The 18,444-nt window shown below is 46.6% G+C and overlaps 2 protein-coding genes and 1 long non-coding RNA gene across 6 annotated transcripts; 1 reads left to right on the forward strand and 2 right to left on the reverse strand.

The window, feature by feature from the left end:
- Window positions 1-1,343: 1,343 nt before the first annotated feature.
- LOC102078757 (uncharacterized) lies at window positions 1,344-4,398 on the forward strand. The gene is made up of 4 exons (XR_003221426.1): window positions 1,344-1,483; window positions 1,586-2,319; window positions 2,422-2,494; window positions 4,150-4,398. It is a non-coding gene; the product is annotated as an uncharacterized LOC102078757 (long non-coding RNA).
- A 134-nt stretch (window positions 4,399-4,532) lies between these two features.
- On the reverse strand, window positions 4,533-12,981 carry LOC100705690 (transmembrane protein 100). 3 transcript variants are annotated; one of them, XM_013273970.3, is made up of 4 exons: window positions 9,506-12,981; window positions 9,284-9,406; window positions 8,881-8,989; window positions 4,533-7,051 (listed from the first exon to the last, which is right to left on the reverse strand). In XM_013273970.3, exon 4 carries the CDS (start codon window positions 7,006-7,008, stop codon window positions 6,532-6,534), a length of 477 nt encoding a protein of 158 aa, XP_013129424.1. In that variant the 5' UTR covers window positions 7,009-7,051; window positions 8,881-8,989; window positions 9,284-9,406; window positions 9,506-12,981; the 3' UTR covers window positions 4,533-6,531. The 3 variants fall into 3 exon arrangements, with proteins under 3 accessions (XP_013129424.1, XP_005471619.1, XP_005471622.1); XM_005471562.4 differs by lacking the exon at window positions 9,284-9,406; XM_005471565.4 differs by lacking the exon at window positions 9,284-9,406 and having other exon boundaries at window positions 9,496-12,981.
- Window positions 12,982-14,848: 1,867 nt separating this feature from the next.
- On the reverse strand, window positions 14,849-18,305 carry LOC100694698 (TATA-box-binding protein). Of its 2 annotated transcripts, XM_005471557.4 has the most exons (8): window positions 17,950-18,305; window positions 16,893-17,004; window positions 16,475-16,685; window positions 16,274-16,361; window positions 16,105-16,196; window positions 15,853-16,017; window positions 15,151-15,242; window positions 14,849-15,006 (listed from the first exon to the last, which is right to left on the reverse strand). In XM_005471557.4, exons 1-8 carry the CDS (start codon window positions 18,154-18,156, stop codon window positions 14,888-14,890), a joined length of 1,086 nt encoding a protein of 361 aa, XP_005471614.1. In that variant the 5' UTR covers window positions 18,157-18,305; the 3' UTR covers window positions 14,849-14,887. The 2 variants fall into 2 exon arrangements, with proteins under 2 accessions (XP_005471614.1, XP_005471616.1); XM_005471559.4 differs by lacking the exon at window positions 15,853-16,017.
- Between the last annotated feature and the right edge of the window lie 139 nt (window positions 18,306-18,444).

Genomic DNA, 18,444 nt, shown 5'->3' on the forward strand with positions numbered 1-18,444 from the left:
CTTTAAAAGAGTGACTCTGTGTGATGCATTTAGAGGAATCTGTAAAATATAAATCATGTAAACTGACTGTGGCTCCCTCCCATCACCTCGTCTATCTCAAACATCTTTAATAACACTCGTATATGTTTCTAAATCTCAGTGTAATAAACTGACTTCCTTTCAAGTCAGCCTGGAAGGATGAGTGGATATTGCTCACCAGCAGAGAAGGATATGAAGACTTAACCTCGTAACCTTCACAGTTCAAAATCATTTCCAGGCCTCGCAGCTCCACAGAGCCTCCACTTCCCAATCCAAACAAATACAGCAGCTTCTAAACAGAACCTCAGGAGACGAGTTAAAAATGTCTCCTGTCACGTTTCACAATTGTTTTATTCGTTTAAATCTTTGTTTTCAATACAGACATAATGGAAATGTAAAAAATGAACCCACTGCAGTGTCAATAAAAATCACATTTAACAGGATACAGTCAAAGTGTGAGTGGAGGGAGAGATCGGTCATCACTGTGATGTGTTCACAGCTACTCCCAACATTACACACAGGAGTTCTTCTCAGTATCAGAAATCTGATCAATCTAAATGCTGAATAAAAGTCCAAATAAATTCAGAGAAATGTCAAAATGTGATAAAACCATAAATGACATATTCTGATTGATGATGTCACAGGACTCAGAGGGTTTAAGGACTAATATCACACTTTTGCTTGAATATGTTCATAAAAAGTCCTTTTATGGACGTAACCGTGTCCTTTTTTGGCTTTTATTAAACTTTTTCAGCCTTGACTTGTGGACCTGCTGTAGTGTGAGCTCCACACTGGGGGTTACTAACGCACCAGCCTGAGGCTCGGGCGCAGTCGCGTCTGGTATCGCTGCATTGTTGTGTTGCTCGTGTGAGACGAGGACGCCTCGTTAGTGTTCAGTAACCTTTAAAACATGGATGCAGTCCGTGATGGACGGTTTTTCCAGTTTTCCCAGCAGAGAATAATCAGCTAAATCATGCTGACTGGTTTTTCTACCTGTTGCTCGTAGGTGGATAATTAGCAGGAAACGGTGAACACACTCAGATATTTCTGGATGGCTGAGTTTTATAACGCGGCACCGAGTCCTCCGATGACTCCAGCGTTCCCGTCAGATTCCAGTTTTAGCCGGACTCTGCTGCGGGGAGCAGGAAGGCTTCGGCTCTGACTGACAGCCGGCCTCATTAGCGATCAGCGGGCTGTCAGCAGCAGCTGCAGCACGTCTGCTGACAGGTAATCGCACCTGCCGACACTCTGAGCTCGCGCGCTAACGAGCCTCCTCGTTTCGTGTTTGCAGCACAAACCAGATGGGAGCTCTCGTTCCACCTCAGGAGCAAGTTAAAACTGCCCCACACCCACCTGCGTTTACACCGCATACCTGTACACCACCATCAGAGACATGCAGACAAACTTTTTTTACATCTTTAAACCATTTGATTCACTGCTGGCTAAAATGTAGCCGTAAGCCTAGGTGGGTCATGTGATCAGGACACCTGGTCAAAGTGGTCAAGGACTAGAAAAGTTTTGACTTATACAGATTAGAAAGAGTTTCACTGGTTTTATATTTCCACAGTTTTAAAGCCATTCCAGCGGCAGGATCTGACCCGATGGTTCCTGACTCGGTCTCTTCGGCTGACCTTGACTCTCCTCTGAAGACAGAGCAGTCTCACGCCTTTTTGGGAATTAGTTCAAAGTTTGGGTAGAGGGTGTGTTCGAGCAGAAACTCCTTCCTGTTCTCCGGCCGATCCTTTCAACCGTGCCGATTCCCGGCTCTTTGCGTGCCAGGCCCTTTCCGGCCGGGAGTCTGGGGTGTGTTTTTAGCAGGGACGCTGCCGCTGAGTTACACCGCTGGTCACTGTGTTAGGGGAAGGGAAGGGTTGGCATTTCCCCTCTGAGCCGTCCTCACACAGCCTGAGACACAAAGCTCTGACAATCAGAATCAGGGTCAGACATCAGCGAGGCCGATGAGGATGATTTAATCGTCTCTGTGACAAATAAACCAAACTGAAAGCACGTAAACATCCAGAACTCTGCAGAAATCGCAGGAAGGATGCAGCAGATTGTGCCTGAGAAGGCATTAAAGTCAACATAAACAGGAATCCTTCGTTTCTAACATTCCCTCTCGGAGTAATCTTCACTTTTTCACTTTGTTTATTTAAGGGGGAAATCACCTGATTTGGATATAATTCAAAAAGCAAATGAAACTAAACTGAACTAGATAACAGATTATTTGATACGTGATGTCTCCACTCTGCCCGGGACTCCAGGGAGTCTAAACGCCTGAAACACTGAGCAGTTTAAACAGTTGTAAGTGTGTGACTGGCAGATATAAAATTCAGTCAGGGCCAAAATCTGCTTATTAAATCTGATTTTATGAATCATTCCTGCTCTGCTTTTTTCATGTTGAAGGTCACTGATGGTCAGAGACAAACTGAACAAACTTCTGCTGGGAGAACATCTGAGATGACGTCCACTGCACGAGGTTAGTGAGATATCTGAGCCCGTGGGCTGTAGTCACACCGAGTCTTTAAAACTGACTTTAAAGCTTCATGCTGCACATGAACAGCTTCAGAGGCCGAAGATGATGACAGAAAACGGACCGGAGCCACGATCAGTACGTCGTCACTGTGCATGTTCAAGAGACGACTGTTCATCTGCAGTCATAGGGAGGCATGGCCACACAGGTGAAAGGCATGCAGTGGAAAGTGCTGCAGTGTCCCTCCGTCACTCAGAAAAAACTGGCAGATGTGTTGCTGTTTATTTCAACTGATTCTGGTCGCCGAGAAGAAGAGAATAGAATAGAATAGAATAGAATAGAATAGAATAGCCTTTATTGTCATTGTACAGGGTACAACGAAATTGGAGTGCCACTCCCTTGGTGCAAAAATACAATAATAAATATAAATGTAGAATATAAAAGGTACATTAAAACAAACAATAGTAAGTACAATATATACAGGATAGCAGCATTAATATAATGACAGTATGAATAGCAGCATAATAAATGACGGTGACAGTATGGTGTAGCTAAGCAGTTTCAATTGTTTTTATGCTTATTTACTATGGCGATGGCTCTGGGAAAGAAGCTATCCCTGAATCTGTTTGTCCTGGTTTTATGTGACCTGTACCGTCGGCCTGACGGTAATAGTTCAAACACTTGATTGCTGGGGTGAGAATGGTCCTTGATGATATTGCCAGCTCTGCTGAGGTACTGAGAGTTTGCAATGACCTCCAGGCTGGGCAGAGAGCAGCCAGTGATCTTCTGGGCTGTGTTGATGACCCTCTGCAGTACTTTCCTGTCTGCAGCTGAGCACCCTGCATACCATGTTGTTATGCCGTACGTTAGGATGCTCTCTATGGTGGCTCTGTAGAATGTCACCAGCAGCCTGTCCTCCAGGTTGTTCCTCCTGAGCACTCTCAGAAAGTGGCATGCAACAAGCTTGCCTGGTGGGAGGCGGTGTGTCTCTAACGATCAGTCGACTGGCCCAGGCTTGTAATAATTAGTGCCCAATTTATAGACGCTGACAACAGGGTGCAGTCAGTGTGAGTCAGTCTGCAACAGGAGACTCGACTCAGCTGGTTTTATTCTGGTTATAATAATTGAAGAGTTCTTCTATTTATCACATTATTATTTATCCATCAATCGCCTGATTATACCAGCCTGACCATTAATCACAGACTGGCTCCGTCTTATCGCAGTTCTGATAAGCCAGGTTTGGTTCCTTTGAGGAAAGGAACCAAACCTGGTCCCGTCTTCATTTCAAAGGCCGTGAAACTGCAAGCTTTGCTTTGGTCGTGCCAGTCGCTGTGTCGTAGGATAAAGTACTGAACAGAGCAGCAGATATGACAGTAAATCAGGAGCTGGGTTGCAAAGCAGCTTGCAGATGCAGTTAAGCTGTCGCCCGGCTGATGCTGTTTAAATAGCATGCTTTACGTGAGTTTTACCAGCTGTGTGTGTCAGCTGATGTGTTTTCAGGACAGCAGGTCGCAGGTTTTAGGCGCTGTAACGACCTCCGTGGTAAACTGTCGGCCATGTTTGTGAAAGCGACGTGTGATCATTGGAAGGTGCTGATCTGCTGCTGGGGGTTAAACGTGTCTACGTCCTCTGAGATTGCTTCTATTTTCACCCTCCGTCAGGCTCACGGAGGAGCTGCACCTCCTCCAAAGTGTCCTCAGGAATGAGACCGAGGATCCACTGAGGTGATGCAACTCTGCACCCCCTCATCTCTCTTTCCAGTCCCTCCCCCCAATCCACCCACATTCCCAGGATGCTGCACCCCAGCAGAGATAAAGTTAGCACTGCAGAAGTGACAACGCGTTGTAACCACTACCCGTCATCACCGCCACCACCAGCTCCTGGTCCAGATGATGCAACCCCGCCCAGCCCTTCCTCACTTTATTAACTGGCTGTGTGTCTTTGGGATGCTAGGCAACATAAACATAGCTAAATTTAGCCCCGTGGCGTGTCTCAAACCTGCTCTGCAAAGCAGATCCTCAGTGAGTAAATGAAAGAGCAGTGGTGTGGTTTGGCTGACTTTAATAGAACAAATATTTTACACGAACACATCCACCAACAGAATAAATAGGAGCTAAACAGCTTTAATACAGTGGATACATCTGCATCATAGTGCACTAAACACACAGAGTAGCATGCATGTCAGGAATCGGGTCTATTTGTGACCTCAGCACTGCACGTCGCTCAGTCAGGACACCGTGTTGGGTTCAGACTCCACGATATGAGCGACATCAGCCCCAACGCAGAGACGCGAAGCGCTGAAGATTTGATGGTTTATGACACACACAACGATTCCACACTGTGGATGAAGTGGGAAACACTCGGACGAGCCAGGCGGAGCTCTTTCTCTGAGGATCTCGTCTCCTCCACTTCCACAGAGGGAACCCCACCGAGTTTCACCTCCAAGAAGGCGCCACTCATGTAAAACGATAAAGGCGGGGACAGGTGAGGCCTGGAGGCGGATTCTTTCAGGTAGTCCATGTGTTTCATTATTATGAACGTGATAACGCAGGATTGGATGGGAATTGTTAACGCTTAATAAATTTAGCGATAAAGGTCCAACTCGCTGTTACGGCCATAACTGAAGAATTCCTGGGATAATTACGACAAAATCTGACTTCTTACGGGATAAATTGGCGAGGAGGTCGTTTTTCTTCACGCTGTTCGTAGGGAGAACATCATGGAGTCCGGTTTGAGTTTGGGATAGTGATCTGCTCACGTCAGTCATTAATCTCGTTAAGACTCCGCCCTGAGTCGCCTCGTTGGTTTTTAATGGGTTTTCAGATTCAGACGGAAACACAGATAAGTCGACCTTGGCGGTCTGAGAGCTCTGCCGTGCACGCCACGGTCCTCATGTGCAGACACTTTTATCAGGTTGTGAAACACAGCGAGCAGCTATGTTTATGTTCGTGACATGCTAATGACCCAATGTGACGCAAAACCGTCTAATCCGACCCCCCCGTAGTCTGAACCCAACATCAGAGGGAAACACATCTCCAGTCTCACCCACAAACATCAAACCAAGGATGAAATCTCCACCGAGAGGAATGCTCTGTGTGTCCCGGGGAAACGGATGGAGGCCACAAATTAGACCGATGAGAGATACAAACTCAGAGAAACTTCTACGTTAGAGTACCTTTAAATGTCTTTTATAGCTTATTAGCAGCTTTAGTTACATACTGTGCATCATAAATGAGAGTTTTACGAAGCTGTCAGCTAAACACTGATATTATCCAAACATCTGATCGGCGGCTTTTAATGAATCAATTCTTCTTATTTTTTTGAAGCCGAACATTTAAAGGTTCATGTTATTAAAACAGCTGCAGGTACTTTCAGAATAAAAGCATCAGCAGTAATCCTAACGTGTCCTGTGTGGAAACTACAAACCTGCTAAGTTGTGTCTTTGAGAAAATTGATGTTTTGGCAATAATTAGATCGAATCCATTTACCTGCTCCAACAATAAGGAAGAGGACCTGAGGGGCTTTGATTTTGTTACCCAGACCTCTGAACACCCACCGGGTCGCCTGTCCGGGCTCAGAGCTCCTCTAATCCTAACACCGAGATGGGCCCCCAGTGCAGGGTGGGTGTTTGGAGGTTCACATGTTGGTACTCCACAACCTCAACGATAGATAAATCAGAGAAATCGGGCAGATTTGAGGAGCTGGGACCTGAAAATATTCTGAATTTTTGCTTGAAAAATGAACAAAATTACTGGATTATCAACATATTTGTGAAATTAATGACGTGTTATTTTGTTATTTATCTCTTTGTGTCAGCACTAAAGCAAGCTTTTCCTCATCCAACAGCTCCAGCTGATGAAGGCGTCTCCATCATTATTATTATTTTGTCCGAGACGCGTCCTTCGCTCTGCTCGTCTCACTTTAACATCTGCGGTCGTCCTCGCGTCAGCTGCAGGAGGAAACAGCACAGCGAGGTCTCTGCAGTTTGTAAAGCGTCTCACTTCCTGTTAGTTTGTGTTGTTATTCGCTTCAGCGGTCTGAGCTCAGACCACGCAGTACCCGTGGCTCGCCATGAGGGCGGTCTGGCTCTCCCGTCGCTTGTCCTTCTTCTTCTTCTGTCGGACCTTCCAGCAGATGGCGCTGGCGCCCAGCAGCCCCAGCCCGACAGACAGCAGCACCAGTCCCAGCACCGTGATGGTGGACCCGTGGGAGTTGAAGGTGTAGGCCACAGCCGTCACCACGATGCCGGCGATGAGGACCACCACGCCGAACGGGATGGTGCAGCGGTAGCAGGACATCTCGGCGCCACCCGTCGCCGCTGTAAGCTGGACTTCGTTAACGTGCGGGACGTGCGTCGTCACGACGACCCTACGATCCCTCCTGGGCTTGTCCCGGCTCAGCTTCTCGGCGGAGATGGACGGCGGCACCTTCATGGCGCTCCGGGGAACCCTGCCACCACCGCCTTTGCCGTGGAGGTCATCGGGCATTGTGATCTTGCTGGCGAGGAACAGGTGAGCCATCTTGATGCAGGTGTCAGGGATCAGCCAATCAGAGAACAGCTAGCTGTGAAGTCAGAAATACGTTTTTGGTTACATCAAAGACATAAAAACATGGTTTACGTCTGATATTGTTACACTTTGAGTCTTTATGAAACACTTATTGAGGTATTTTATTCCACAACTGGTTTAAAACCATCAGACAAAAAGATAAACAGCTGCTACACATCAACGCCTCCTTCCCTTCATGGTCACCTGACGTCAGCCTCTGACCATGTGTGCAGCACCGGAGGACAGGTTGGGATCACGCGGGTCGTTGGGTCTGAGCTCCAGAGCTGCTATTAAAGTGGAAACGAGGCCAAACTAACGACTTTCACAGATTAAATGTTACAAAGCGTCAGCGGCTCGTTGAGGCGCTGACACACTTTGTGACGACATCTGTCTCTCCGGGTCGAAGCGAGGGCCTCTGCTGTAAACGAAGCCTTAACGTGAAGCAGAGGGAGAGCAGCCTGAAAATGAAAGACCACAGGAAATGATGTGAGGCGTGACGAGGGCCCGGCCCTGCTGTAACCTCATTATCAGCTGAATCCGAGACATTTTCACTCCTAATCAACGACTTTTTCTGCTGCAGCTTCTGACACAAACCTGCAGCTCAGCTCGTTGTCATTAAGACACGTTAGAGTGACTGCGAGAGATGCTCTGAGCAGAGTAGTGTCATTTAGACCTGCCACAGTCCAGAGAAGCAGACATCTCTACAGCTGATATCTGACACACCTCACACTAAATCACTGCAGAAATATGTGGAAATATTAGATCAGAGATAAGAGACCTCTAACTGAACCATTTCTGATTGGAGTCAGGACAAGTGCAAAGCACAGCCTCTTTAAATTTTAAGGTTTCATGATAAAAAAATCATCTTAAAAATATTCTGATATAGAACAACAACAGCGTCCTCACTGCTCTCATAAGCACTTGGAGGGTAAGAAGCCACGAGAGCTGCTAATGATGATTAACTGATTGATCATGGTCGGTGTGAGCATCTCTACAGAAGTAGAAGTTTTGGCGGTTTGCTGGTCTGAATGGTTCAGGTGTGCTACCACAACCTTCCCAGGAGTCGGACGTCACAGCAGATTCATCCCTCTGCAGCGGTCCAATCAGAGTGCAGAGCTCAGACAGCTGTGCATGAACGAATGCCGCAAACCTCGATGAGCTGAAGCTGCGACCGTCTGCTTCTCTCTTTGTGTGCAGCGACCTCGCAGCAGCCATGTTATTGGTCAGGTAATGTCCTTAAAACTGCTCCAACAGCACAAACACGGTGCAGAGGTCAGTTTAGTTTGTATGGCGCCAGATCACAACAACGATCGCCTCGAGGTGCTCGTTACTGTAAAGACACGGCCTGAGACTATATGGGCCTGAGCTCTTCAGGTGATGCTGTGTCACCTCCCACCTGTCAGTCAGACTTTAAGCTTTTACACAGGTGAGTTACAGCCGCCTCTTCTCCCCTGTACAGGTGTGATGAAGGGGAAATGAATGTGTTTGTGTGTGAGTCTGTGGGGACTGACTCACTGCTGGAGCTGCAGCACACAGACCGTCTGTGACTGTTTCTGTGTTTGAAAGCTGCTGCGATGCAGAAATAACATTATTGTTAATACAACAGCACACAGTGTGAAATGAAATCTGCTTTAAGAAAAATAAAATCCCAGAAGAAGCAGCTTTACAAATGCAGACAGCCGTTCCTGCAGCCTGACTTCCACAGAGAGAGCAGGAGGCTTTAACGTTCCTCCCTGAAATCAGGACTTTCCCGACATTCCAGCAGCCTGCGTGACTAAACGAAGCCTGATGGAGTCCCGGCTGTTGCTGTGATTTTGTGGAGACGGGAAAGCTGGGAGCACTTACTGTGTCAGCGAGCAGCCGTCCATCCCTCAGAGTGCCGGTTTGAGTCTGAGCGGGTCGGGGTCTCCTCGGCGTGGAGCCTCCTCTGGCTCGCTGCTCTGCATCGTCCTCACTGCAGGAATAAACGGGGGGAAGGTGGCTATCAATAGAAGAAGAGGTCCCCCACCACCGCCGCCACACCCACCCCTCCATACCACCTCCTACCCGAGGAGGAAGCAGAGGTTTAACTCTTTCCTCCCTTCAGCTGCTCTCCTGTCTGTTTGTCCCACAGCTACTCCCACTCCCACATTTGTCTTTAAAACACAGTCTAACATCTGGAATCTGAAAAGGCTGCTGGTTTTCTTTGCTCTGACACATTTGACTCTAAAAAAGGCGTCACCTTCTTACACCTGTGACAGAAACACACCTGTGCAGAGCCTGTTTGGACAGGTCATGTGTGTCCAGCTACAGATGAGCCCTAAACGTGTCAGGTGAAGCAGCACTGCCAGGATCAGACAAGGGTTAAGACGTAGCTTCCAGGTCTGAAGAGCTGAGGCAGTTGGAAAGTGTGACTAATAAAAACAATACTCACAAAAAGTGAAAAATACTGCACACATGATGAACAAACCTGATGGTTACCATTACTTACTGGGACTCCAGACTCCTCCAGAGCACCTCTGCCCCGGCCGGCGTTCACCCCGACGAGTTAAAGCTCCTCCACATCGGCAGTGAGAGCGGGAGCTCGCATGTGAACATTCAGGGTTGTGTTTCTGCTCTGGTCCCAGAGGAAGCCTCCGTGCTGCAGCTGCAAACTCATGTCAACATCTGGGACCAATCAGCTGAACTTTGTTTACCGTCTGAGCAGACTCACGTCCACACTCGTCCAAACATGACCAAAGGGCCTGAAATGCTCAAACTCAGTCACTTATTCAGCTTTAATATTTTAATTGTGTGTGTTTCTGTGTTTATGTGAAGAATGCAAAGAATGCAGTGTTTGTGCTCCCAAAGGCCTTACAACAGTGAGCAACACTGCTAACGTTAGCTTTAAAATGCAATCCAGTGATCGCAAACCTCACCAAACAGCACAGACTCCACAAGAGGACAACACTATGAACTGATGTGCATTCACACAGACAGTGATGGAGAGCAAGCTAAGGTTAGCCTGCTAGCTGCTATGTTGGGTATCAAGTAAGCTAAATTAAATAAAGTGATGTTCAGTGGATTTATGGAGATCTCATTTAGTTAGTTTGAGAAGCGGAACAGTCTTAGCTATCACTAACGTTCCTGTTGATGCGGACAAACTATCTCACGTAGGAAAAAGTCCTGTTTTAGATAAGGTTGGCTAATTCATCCAAGCTCCTTGGGCTAATCTTTTAACTTAGTAGTGTTACACGCTAACCATCACCAGATTCATGCAGTTTAGCTATGGCTAGCTTCTCTTCAGCCTCAGCTTGCTTGCTAACATAATTGCTAACAAAATTATGTCTGTGTGAATAGAAACTAAAGGAATGCTACTTGCTAGCATGCCATATTTCCTCCGTACGTAACATAAATGCTAATGTGGGCCAATCATCATTTGGTGGCACAAAGCAAAGATAACGACCTAACATGGATGCCGTTAGTCAGCTAGCTGTCAGCTAGCTGTGGATGACTGCACGTTTCATTCAGTGCTAGTTTGAACACTGATTGCATTTTATTTACAAGATGTTAACTTCGTATCCACCAACGTTACATTTTTAATACAGCAATTATTTATTTATTCACAGTGCTTAACAAATGGATTAGACTGCCAGGTTTATAACTTTACACCTACTTCCATCTACATACTTGATTATTATTTATTAAGATTTTGAACTTCTTCAGCCGATAGGAAATTGATAGTGATTATTCTGAAGTCTGGACTGTTTTATTTCATGTTCAGCTCATTTGCTGCAAGACTAAACCAAAATTATGTTAAATAATGTGTTTTAAAGGAAACTGTAATTTTCCTTAAAATAAAGTATTAATTAAAATAAAGTAGTATTCCCACATAAAAGTTCTGTGAGGCAGTAAGAAATAATATGTTTGATTAACAGTGTACAGGCCTCAGAGTTTTTGGCACTGCTTTGTTGTTGTTGTTGTTTTTTAATCCTCGGCATTTTCAGAAACCCTGAGGGAGCGACAGACCACACCTGTGCAGGTTTACTTCTTTTCAAAGTTAGTAAGCGTGTTACGTGATTGGCTGTCAGCAGGTGGTTGTGGTTCTGACCTCATGGAAGTCTGCAGGTCAACATCTGGAACAGCAGGTTCATGTGAAGCAGCCTCCCTGCAGGTGCAGCCCACATTAGGAGAAAGGGAAAGTTCGAGATCCACTTCAGTCTGCTGCTTTCTGCTGACTGCAGGATAAAGTTTGTCTCCAACCAGGAGAGGAAGAGAGAACAGCTTTTTTAGGATTACTGGAGCAGGACGGATGTCTGAGCGTGGAGACGTGTGGCCTGTTCTGCTTTCATGTGATGCTACAGTTCAGACAAAAAGCAGCTCCTTGTTTTTATTTGCAGGAATGTCAGCTTCTCCTCTGAGACGGCAGCGACTGCAGTCTGTGTCCTGCTGACAGCAGCTGGGAACATCTGGCCTTATTTTCAGCCCTTGAAAGACTTTTGCAAAGGCGTTTGCAGATGAGGGGTCACAGCAGGGCCTCGGCCCCCCGATGAGCCCCTTGATTCAGAGCAGAGGGGTCTTGAGACCCAGAGGGGAGAACCCTGCCTGAAGTCGGTCATTTCACATCATCTCAGGCTCCCACGTGTGCAGTTTGGGTTCAGCATCTGTGCTGATTCACGGGTAAAGACGGGAGTGGAGATGAGGCTTTATCCTGCCAGTGAAACTTCACCATGACAGAGTTTTACAGTAAACTGCTTCATAAATCTGACACAGGCACTTTTCTGCTTCTAGGAGATCAGTTTTATAAGTTTTATGACCTCTGGACGAGGAGACGACTTAAACTCTCAGCTTCAGCTCGTGTGGAAATGATTTAAGTTCTCGTTTCCTGCTCAGATGAAGCAATTGGGGCGAAACGAGGTGTCTAATGAAGCCTCGGAGGTTGATTGATTTTTCTTCCTGACCTTTGGGACACTCATCCAGGCACGGCGCCCGAGTGCTAAATCACTTCCTTCCCAGATCCGTTTCTGGGTCAGGGATGATGTGAGCTATTTGCTTTGGACCCGAGTCTCCGGAGACGTCCTCCCCTGCTTCCTCTGTACAACAGATGGTTGCAGGCCGTGCATGTAAAGTGGTGAGTTAGCAGCTATTGGAGCTCACAGCTCCGAGTTCGTGCTTTCCTTCCTGTGAATACAGGTGTGCTTTGTAATCCTACATGCTGATGTTGTTTGGCTCACAACAAAGTGGAAAAGTTGACTTTGCATTTTTGCACCTTCACAGCTCCCGGTTCCTAAAAAAAACCTTTGACTAAAAGTGTGCAGTCACAGCAGCGGCCCCGCGAGGCGGCCAAACTGCTGAAGCCTGGAAACAGGAGGAAGAAAAAACTTGTGGAGTCTGAATTTTCAGAAACATTTGGACATGTGTCACAGCCTCAGATGCATCTCCATGAACGCATTCTGCACATGCAGGTGTGCAGAGGTAAACCAGAAGCTAACGCTAACCACTGAATGGCCTCAAAGCACCAAGGAGCAGGAACTTTATGGCATCCACAAGTTTACTGATAATTCACTGGAGAAAAATTCAAAAAGTGCTTGTTCGGTTCAATTTAAATGCTCATTGTGTGGTGTCTGCTCGAAAAAGCTCCTCCTTACCTGCGTTTGATCCAGGCTGATGTCCTGCTGTCACCTGACAGTCCCGCAACCTCTCAGGTAACTTTCTGCTGGGATCAGGAAACTCCAAGAAAGTTTCCAAACGCCTCAGAGAACCACGTTAGGTTAACAGGACCTCAGAGTCGGCAAGAAGAAGGTGTGCTGCCCATCGGCAGGCTTCCAGAAGATGGCCAACCTCCAGGCTCTTGTTTTTCGCAGAGATCTGGAAGCTTTATCTAAATGAACTTCAGTGCTTATCAGGACAGTAAGATTAGGCTTCAAACTTTCCTTTTTGCCAAAGCATATAGTTAGGGCTGGACCAGGTGACCCTGAATCCTCCATTAGTTATGCTGCAATAGGTGTAGGCTGCCGGGGATTCCCATGATGCACTGGGTGTTTCTTCTTCACTCACTCTGTGTTAATAGACCTCTCTGCATCGAATCATATCTGTTATTAATCTCTGTCTCTCTTCCACAGCATGTCTTTATCCTGTCTTCCTTCTCTCACTCCAACCAGTCGCAGCAGATGGCCCCGCCCCTCCCTGAGCCTGGTTCTGCCGGAGGTTTCTTCCTGTTAAAATGGAGTTTTTCCTTCCCACTGTCGCCAAAGTGCTTGCTCATAGGGGGTCATATGATTGTTGGGTTTTTCTCTGTATGTATGTTTGTAGGATCTACTGTACAATATAAAGCGCCTCGAGGCGACTGTTGTTGTGATTTGGTGCTGTATAAATACACTGAATTTAACTGTCAGACTTTACAGCTGCAGAACTTAGAAAAACATGAAACACCATCACTGAAGGTCTTTTTATGTCCTCCATCGATCCCGACCTCCTCCTGCTGCCGGCTCAGTTCAGAAACGTGGATTCATTCATTCAAAAGATGTTTCTGTTGTTTAGATATCTGGATTTTTGGGAGAAAACAGACAGTTTGTTCTGTTCAGACAAGCTTTATGTTTTCTTATTTTTATTTTCATTCATTTCAAATGTTTTTAAACATTTGTTGGGGGATTTGTTTCAGTTTGTGGTAAATGTCACTGGCAATATAATATATAAACAGAACTTTTAAAAAGCAGCGACTCAGTAATTAAGCTCATCGGGCAGTTTGTGATAATAAATTGAAAAATACCCAAATTGAGCATATTTCCTCTATGATTTTATTTTATTTTGGTTTTTCCATGTTAACAAAATTGTTATATAATAACCTGTGTTTGGACACAGAATGGAAACAGAGAAGCAAACACGGAGCATCGATGTCGAAGAAGAAAGAGAGAGTGGGGAGATCAGGAAGTGTCAGGACGATTGTTGTTTGGTATTATTAGGATCAGAGGAAGCCGAGGATGTTATTAGAGAGGGAAAGACATGAGCCAAATGGAGCGAGAGTGACAGGATGCCAACAGCTCGAGCAGATCAAATAAAAAGAGGCGAGGAGGTCACGAGCACTCGATGAGCAGTCGCTGTTCCAAAAAACCTGAAAAAGACAAAATGTGAAACTCAAAAAAAGATGAAACTGTCTGAGAGCCTGAGACGGTGAGTGGGGGGAAGGAAAACCACAGAGACGCTCAGAGGAGAGAAAGTGTTCCCATAATTCACTGCTTTCATGCAGACTCGGCGTGTCAGCGGCCGGATTACCTCACCTCCTGATGCAGCCCTGGAGACACGACGGGAAGAGCCTCCATCCCCGCGGTCAGCGGGTCACAGAGAACACGCCAAACGACGCGTTTTCATGACTCATCGTGAATCTGACCTCCTGCCACCTCAGGAAAGGTGAGGCTTACAGCCACACCCACCAAAGTAAAACGTCAGGTAACAAGGTCGATCCCAGTAGACTTCCCAGCATGCACTATGATGGAAACTCGACCAAACCCCCAAACCGTCCAGTCTGAGCTCCATGCCGACTGAATGTTGAGTGATGTAATGAAGGGCATGTTGTAAAAACCGTTACCTGCTCTGGACGAACCTGTTTAAGAGGACATCAGGATGCAGTGACCTGTTTTTACAGGTTATTGGCCGTTCTGATGGACGAGCAGCGGGTCACGTCCACCCAGAGGCCTCCTGCTCACTCTCAGGTGATCCTGACCTTACCTGTGAGTGAGTAATGGCCTGCAAACACACACGAGGTACACGGCGAGCGCTGCACGTCTCTAAATCACTCACAGAGAGCAGCCTGCAGCCATGCTGACATCTAGTGGTACAATCAGGAACTACAGTGGAGTTCAGTGGTGCTCATGCATCAGTTTATTCAAGTCTGCCTCTAACATCGGTTTGGCTTTGGAATCAAAGCTCTGCTGCGTGTTCGCTCCCTCTTGTACTCTCTCAGGATTCTGCAGATGGTTTTAAAGACTTCATTGACCTCAGCCCAGGTTTTAGCTCCTGGAGTGTAACACAGGATATTTCATGGACATCCACAAAAATCAAAGGTCAGTGTTTCTACTTATGCAGTCCTAATATGTGCTAACACTTTCACCACCAGAGGGCAGCATTTATAATTGAACTGTGACGTGTGGACAAGCTCACCGAACACATTTATGTACCCAGTTGAAAAGAGGGACACTCTGATGCCGGTAATCTGGTCGAGGACGAGGCCGTTATACATCTCTGGCTCATAACTGTGGAAAGAAGAACACAGACTAAAACCTCACAGTTTCCACGACGTAGAAACTAAAACCTTTCACAATGATTTCAGGACACACTCCACAGTTTAGCGATCTCCTACGCAGCACGCAGCAAAACACAGGCTGCTGCAGACACAGTGGGAGAGCCTGAAATATTCGAGAAAGGCGACTCTGGGGCTCAGTGGGAGCTGGCCAGTTTAGAGCCGTTTACTATCCAGTCTGACTGAAATGTACCCGGGATAATTCTGGGAACTTTCGGACTACGGTGTCTGCAAAAAATGGCTTTAATTCAAATTTACTGACCATGCTGTCTACATGTTTTCTTCACAAGTGCTTCAAAGTATCCGTGATTGTGATTGCACATTTCACATCATGTCTTGAACCTCTTTTAAGTTCTTTGAAACATCGTCACGGGGACCGAAGACAGAAAATGGGATTCATATTCAACAAAAGACCTTTTGAAAGTAAGTGCCATCAGTCAGCATCTGTCTCAGATCATTTAGCACAGAGTAGCGTTGACTGACACGTGATGTGGTCAAAGTTGGGCTTTAAACCGGCATCCCTGTTTGGGCCTAGCCTCCATTCAGAGTCCTTATCTCCTGACCTGCACTGCCCTCTGTGGACCTTCTGCAGTTCTGCTAAATCCACTGGAAAGGTCTGGCAGAAGGCTACAATGTTCTGGATCTTAAAGTTGAGGAAGCGCACGGGAAAGCCAAACTTCTGCAGTTTGCGGGCAAACTTCCTGGCCGCCAGGCGCGACTCCTCCACACTTATTAAAAGAAAGAGGAAGCAGAGGAGATGGTTGGAAACCCACCGTGCCGCATCACAGTCTGAGGAGATGTGACTCCAGACAAACCTCTTGGTTCCCAGGGAGATGATTTTCCCACTTTGGAAGATGGTCACTGTTGCTTCTGGCTCCCGGATCCTAGCGATGATCCCTGTGAAAGTCTGAAAAACAGTGAGAATGAAAACCAGTGCCGGGCTCATTATGTCTCCACGTAGATCACGCGTTCAGGTCTCTGCACCTGTGGTTTGTACTCTACGTTCCACATCCTGCGAGCAATGAACTTCAGGTCCAAACTGCAGCCCAGGTCCACCGTGGAGATGACGTTACTGCACGCAAACACATAAAAACACAAGAGTCACAGCTGCATGTTCAAGCCGCAGAGCCGTCATTGGACGGTGCGCTCATACACAGAAGCAGACTGCGATCTCTGCGGTGATACCATATCACTGGGACGAGATTCGATGGCTTCTCCTTCAGTGTCTCAGGGTCCGCCGGGGTCCCGGGATTAACAGGAAGGGGCTTCAGTTCAGACGAGGAGGACGCACACATGAGCTTAGCTTCTGCTGAGGAATTCTGGGAGCTGCTGTTTGGTGACTTCGTGCCGGCAATCCTGCTCTCTGCAGTCAGATCCTCCTTCTTACAGATTCTGTCTGAGGCACGAACAAGAGCAGCAGAGCTGAAAGTACCACAAATTGCAGTTCCTCTGACGTCCACTCGAGGCTCCAAAACCAACTATGACTAAGTGCTAATTAGCAGTTATGGATTAACAGTATATGGATGCAGCTTGGTCACCGCTCAGCGCTCCACCCAGTCATGATTGCACCGTGTGCAGAGTGTTGTCGGCTCTGTTGTCGTACCTGCATCGTCGCAGGTGACCGTGTTCGGTGTCAGGAGCTCATCAGGCAATAACTTGAAAAACAGTTCCTCCTCGCCGACCTCCTCTCTGACTTCCTCCGTCCTCCTGGGGTCCTGCAGCGACAAGAGAATCTGCCTATGTGCTAACGTGGTGCTACATGTTTCTGCTCTGTGTGGTGTCCAGACATGAACAAGCTCAGTGTCGATAACTCCAGGTCCACGCGCTCCTTCACATCCTGAAATCAGTCCAACTCAAAAATGGTCTGAATTCCTCTCCAGTGAAATGATTGGTCACTGTTCACTATGACGTCATGTTAAAGTTTAACACCCAACTGTTAGTAGTTAGCAGGTTAGCTGGCTAGTTTCAGCATATAGTCTGTGACGACTGGACGAGAGCCTCCACACTAAATATGCAGAGTGCTGAGAAAATGCTCTCGTCATGATTTCTTATTTTTTACATATTGTCACACTCACACGTTTCAATTTTTAATGACAGACAAAGATAACCTGAGTAAATGCAAGACGATTTTAAATGATCATTTAACGATGATTAATGATCTTGAATTAACTGTCATTAACCACGTTTTTTAAAACGGAGTTCAGTCTCACTGCCACACCCAGACCTGATCCCTGAGCTGCTGAATCCACACAGCACTTAACCACAAGCTGTCTGTCTAAAAGATGCCAAACAGCAGCACATCATGATCTAAAGATACAGTTTGGCGTGACCTTAAACAGGCGTTCATGCTAAAAAACCCTCCAGTGTGTCTGGATTCAAACAGTTCTGTGAAGGCGAGTGGACCAAAGTTGCTCCACAGCGCCGTGAACGACTCACAAACGCTCGCAGGTATTAGAGGAAGAAGCCTCATCTTTACTGATCATCAATAGCAGACTGTCAGAGTTTTCTCTGGAATATGTGACAATAAAGATTTGACACAAAGCATAAACAAACAAACAGTTTGAAACTGGAAATTTTCTCCACTTTTGATTTTCAGGTCTGAAATGCGGCAGTTTACTGATTTGATTTTTAAACCAGCGGCTGAAAAGATGAAAACTCACGTTAGCGATGAACTTATCAAAGTATCGCTCCAACGCAGACTCGTCCATGATGCAGGAGGAAGCTTCCTGAAGCCTCAGTGATAAACCCAGTAACAACAAGCCGATAATAAACGTCCTGTCAGAGGTTTTATGTGAACTTGACTGTTTACATCCAAAAAGATTCAGACAGGAGGAGTCTGTTGCTAGGAGACCAAGATGCTCAAACATGACAGTGAAGGATTTTATGTGTTCTTTCAAAAAAATTCATTTAAATGAGAATCAAATGAAAGTGATAAAAACAAATGCTTTACTGCTTTGAGCCACGCCCCCCCGGTGTCACCGCCACAGTCCACCCGCTGCCTAAAGAGGGGCGCTGTGTTAGCTCCTCCCCCTGAGCCAATACACTCAAAGCAGGTTTGTTCCTGGGGTGGTTTACCAACGGTGCTGCACGCTTCAGGCGGGGTTTCCCATCAGCGAGGCCAAATATGGACATCCCCTCTCTGTGACATCATACAG

Source organism: Oreochromis niloticus, linkage group LG8 (genome assembly GCF_001858045.2).
Source record: "Oreochromis niloticus isolate F11D_XX linkage group LG8, O_niloticus_UMD_NMBU, whole genome shotgun sequence".
Lineage (NCBI taxonomy): Eukaryota > Metazoa > Chordata > Actinopteri > Cichliformes > Cichlidae > Oreochromis > Oreochromis niloticus.

What these genes read in the sequence shown, in the direction of transcription:
- LOC100705690 (XM_005471562.4), bottom strand. Translation starts at nt 7,008, where the DNA reads ATGGCTCACCTGTTCCTCGCCAGCAAGATCACAATGCCCGATGACCTC.
- LOC100694698 (XM_005471557.4), bottom strand. Translation starts at nt 18,156, where the DNA reads ATGTTTGAGCATCTTGGTCTCCTAGCAACAGACTCCTCCTGTCTGAAT. An exon ending in ACGTAGAGTACAAACCACAG is followed by an intron (nt 16,197 to 16,273) that starts GTGCAGAGACCT and finishes ACTGTTTTTCAG; the next exon opens with ACTTTCACAGGGATCATCGC. An exon ending in TGGGTACATAAATGTGTTCG is followed by an intron (nt 15,007 to 15,150) that starts GTGAGCTTGTCC and finishes GTTACACTCCAG; the next exon opens with GAGCTAAAACCTGGGCTGAG.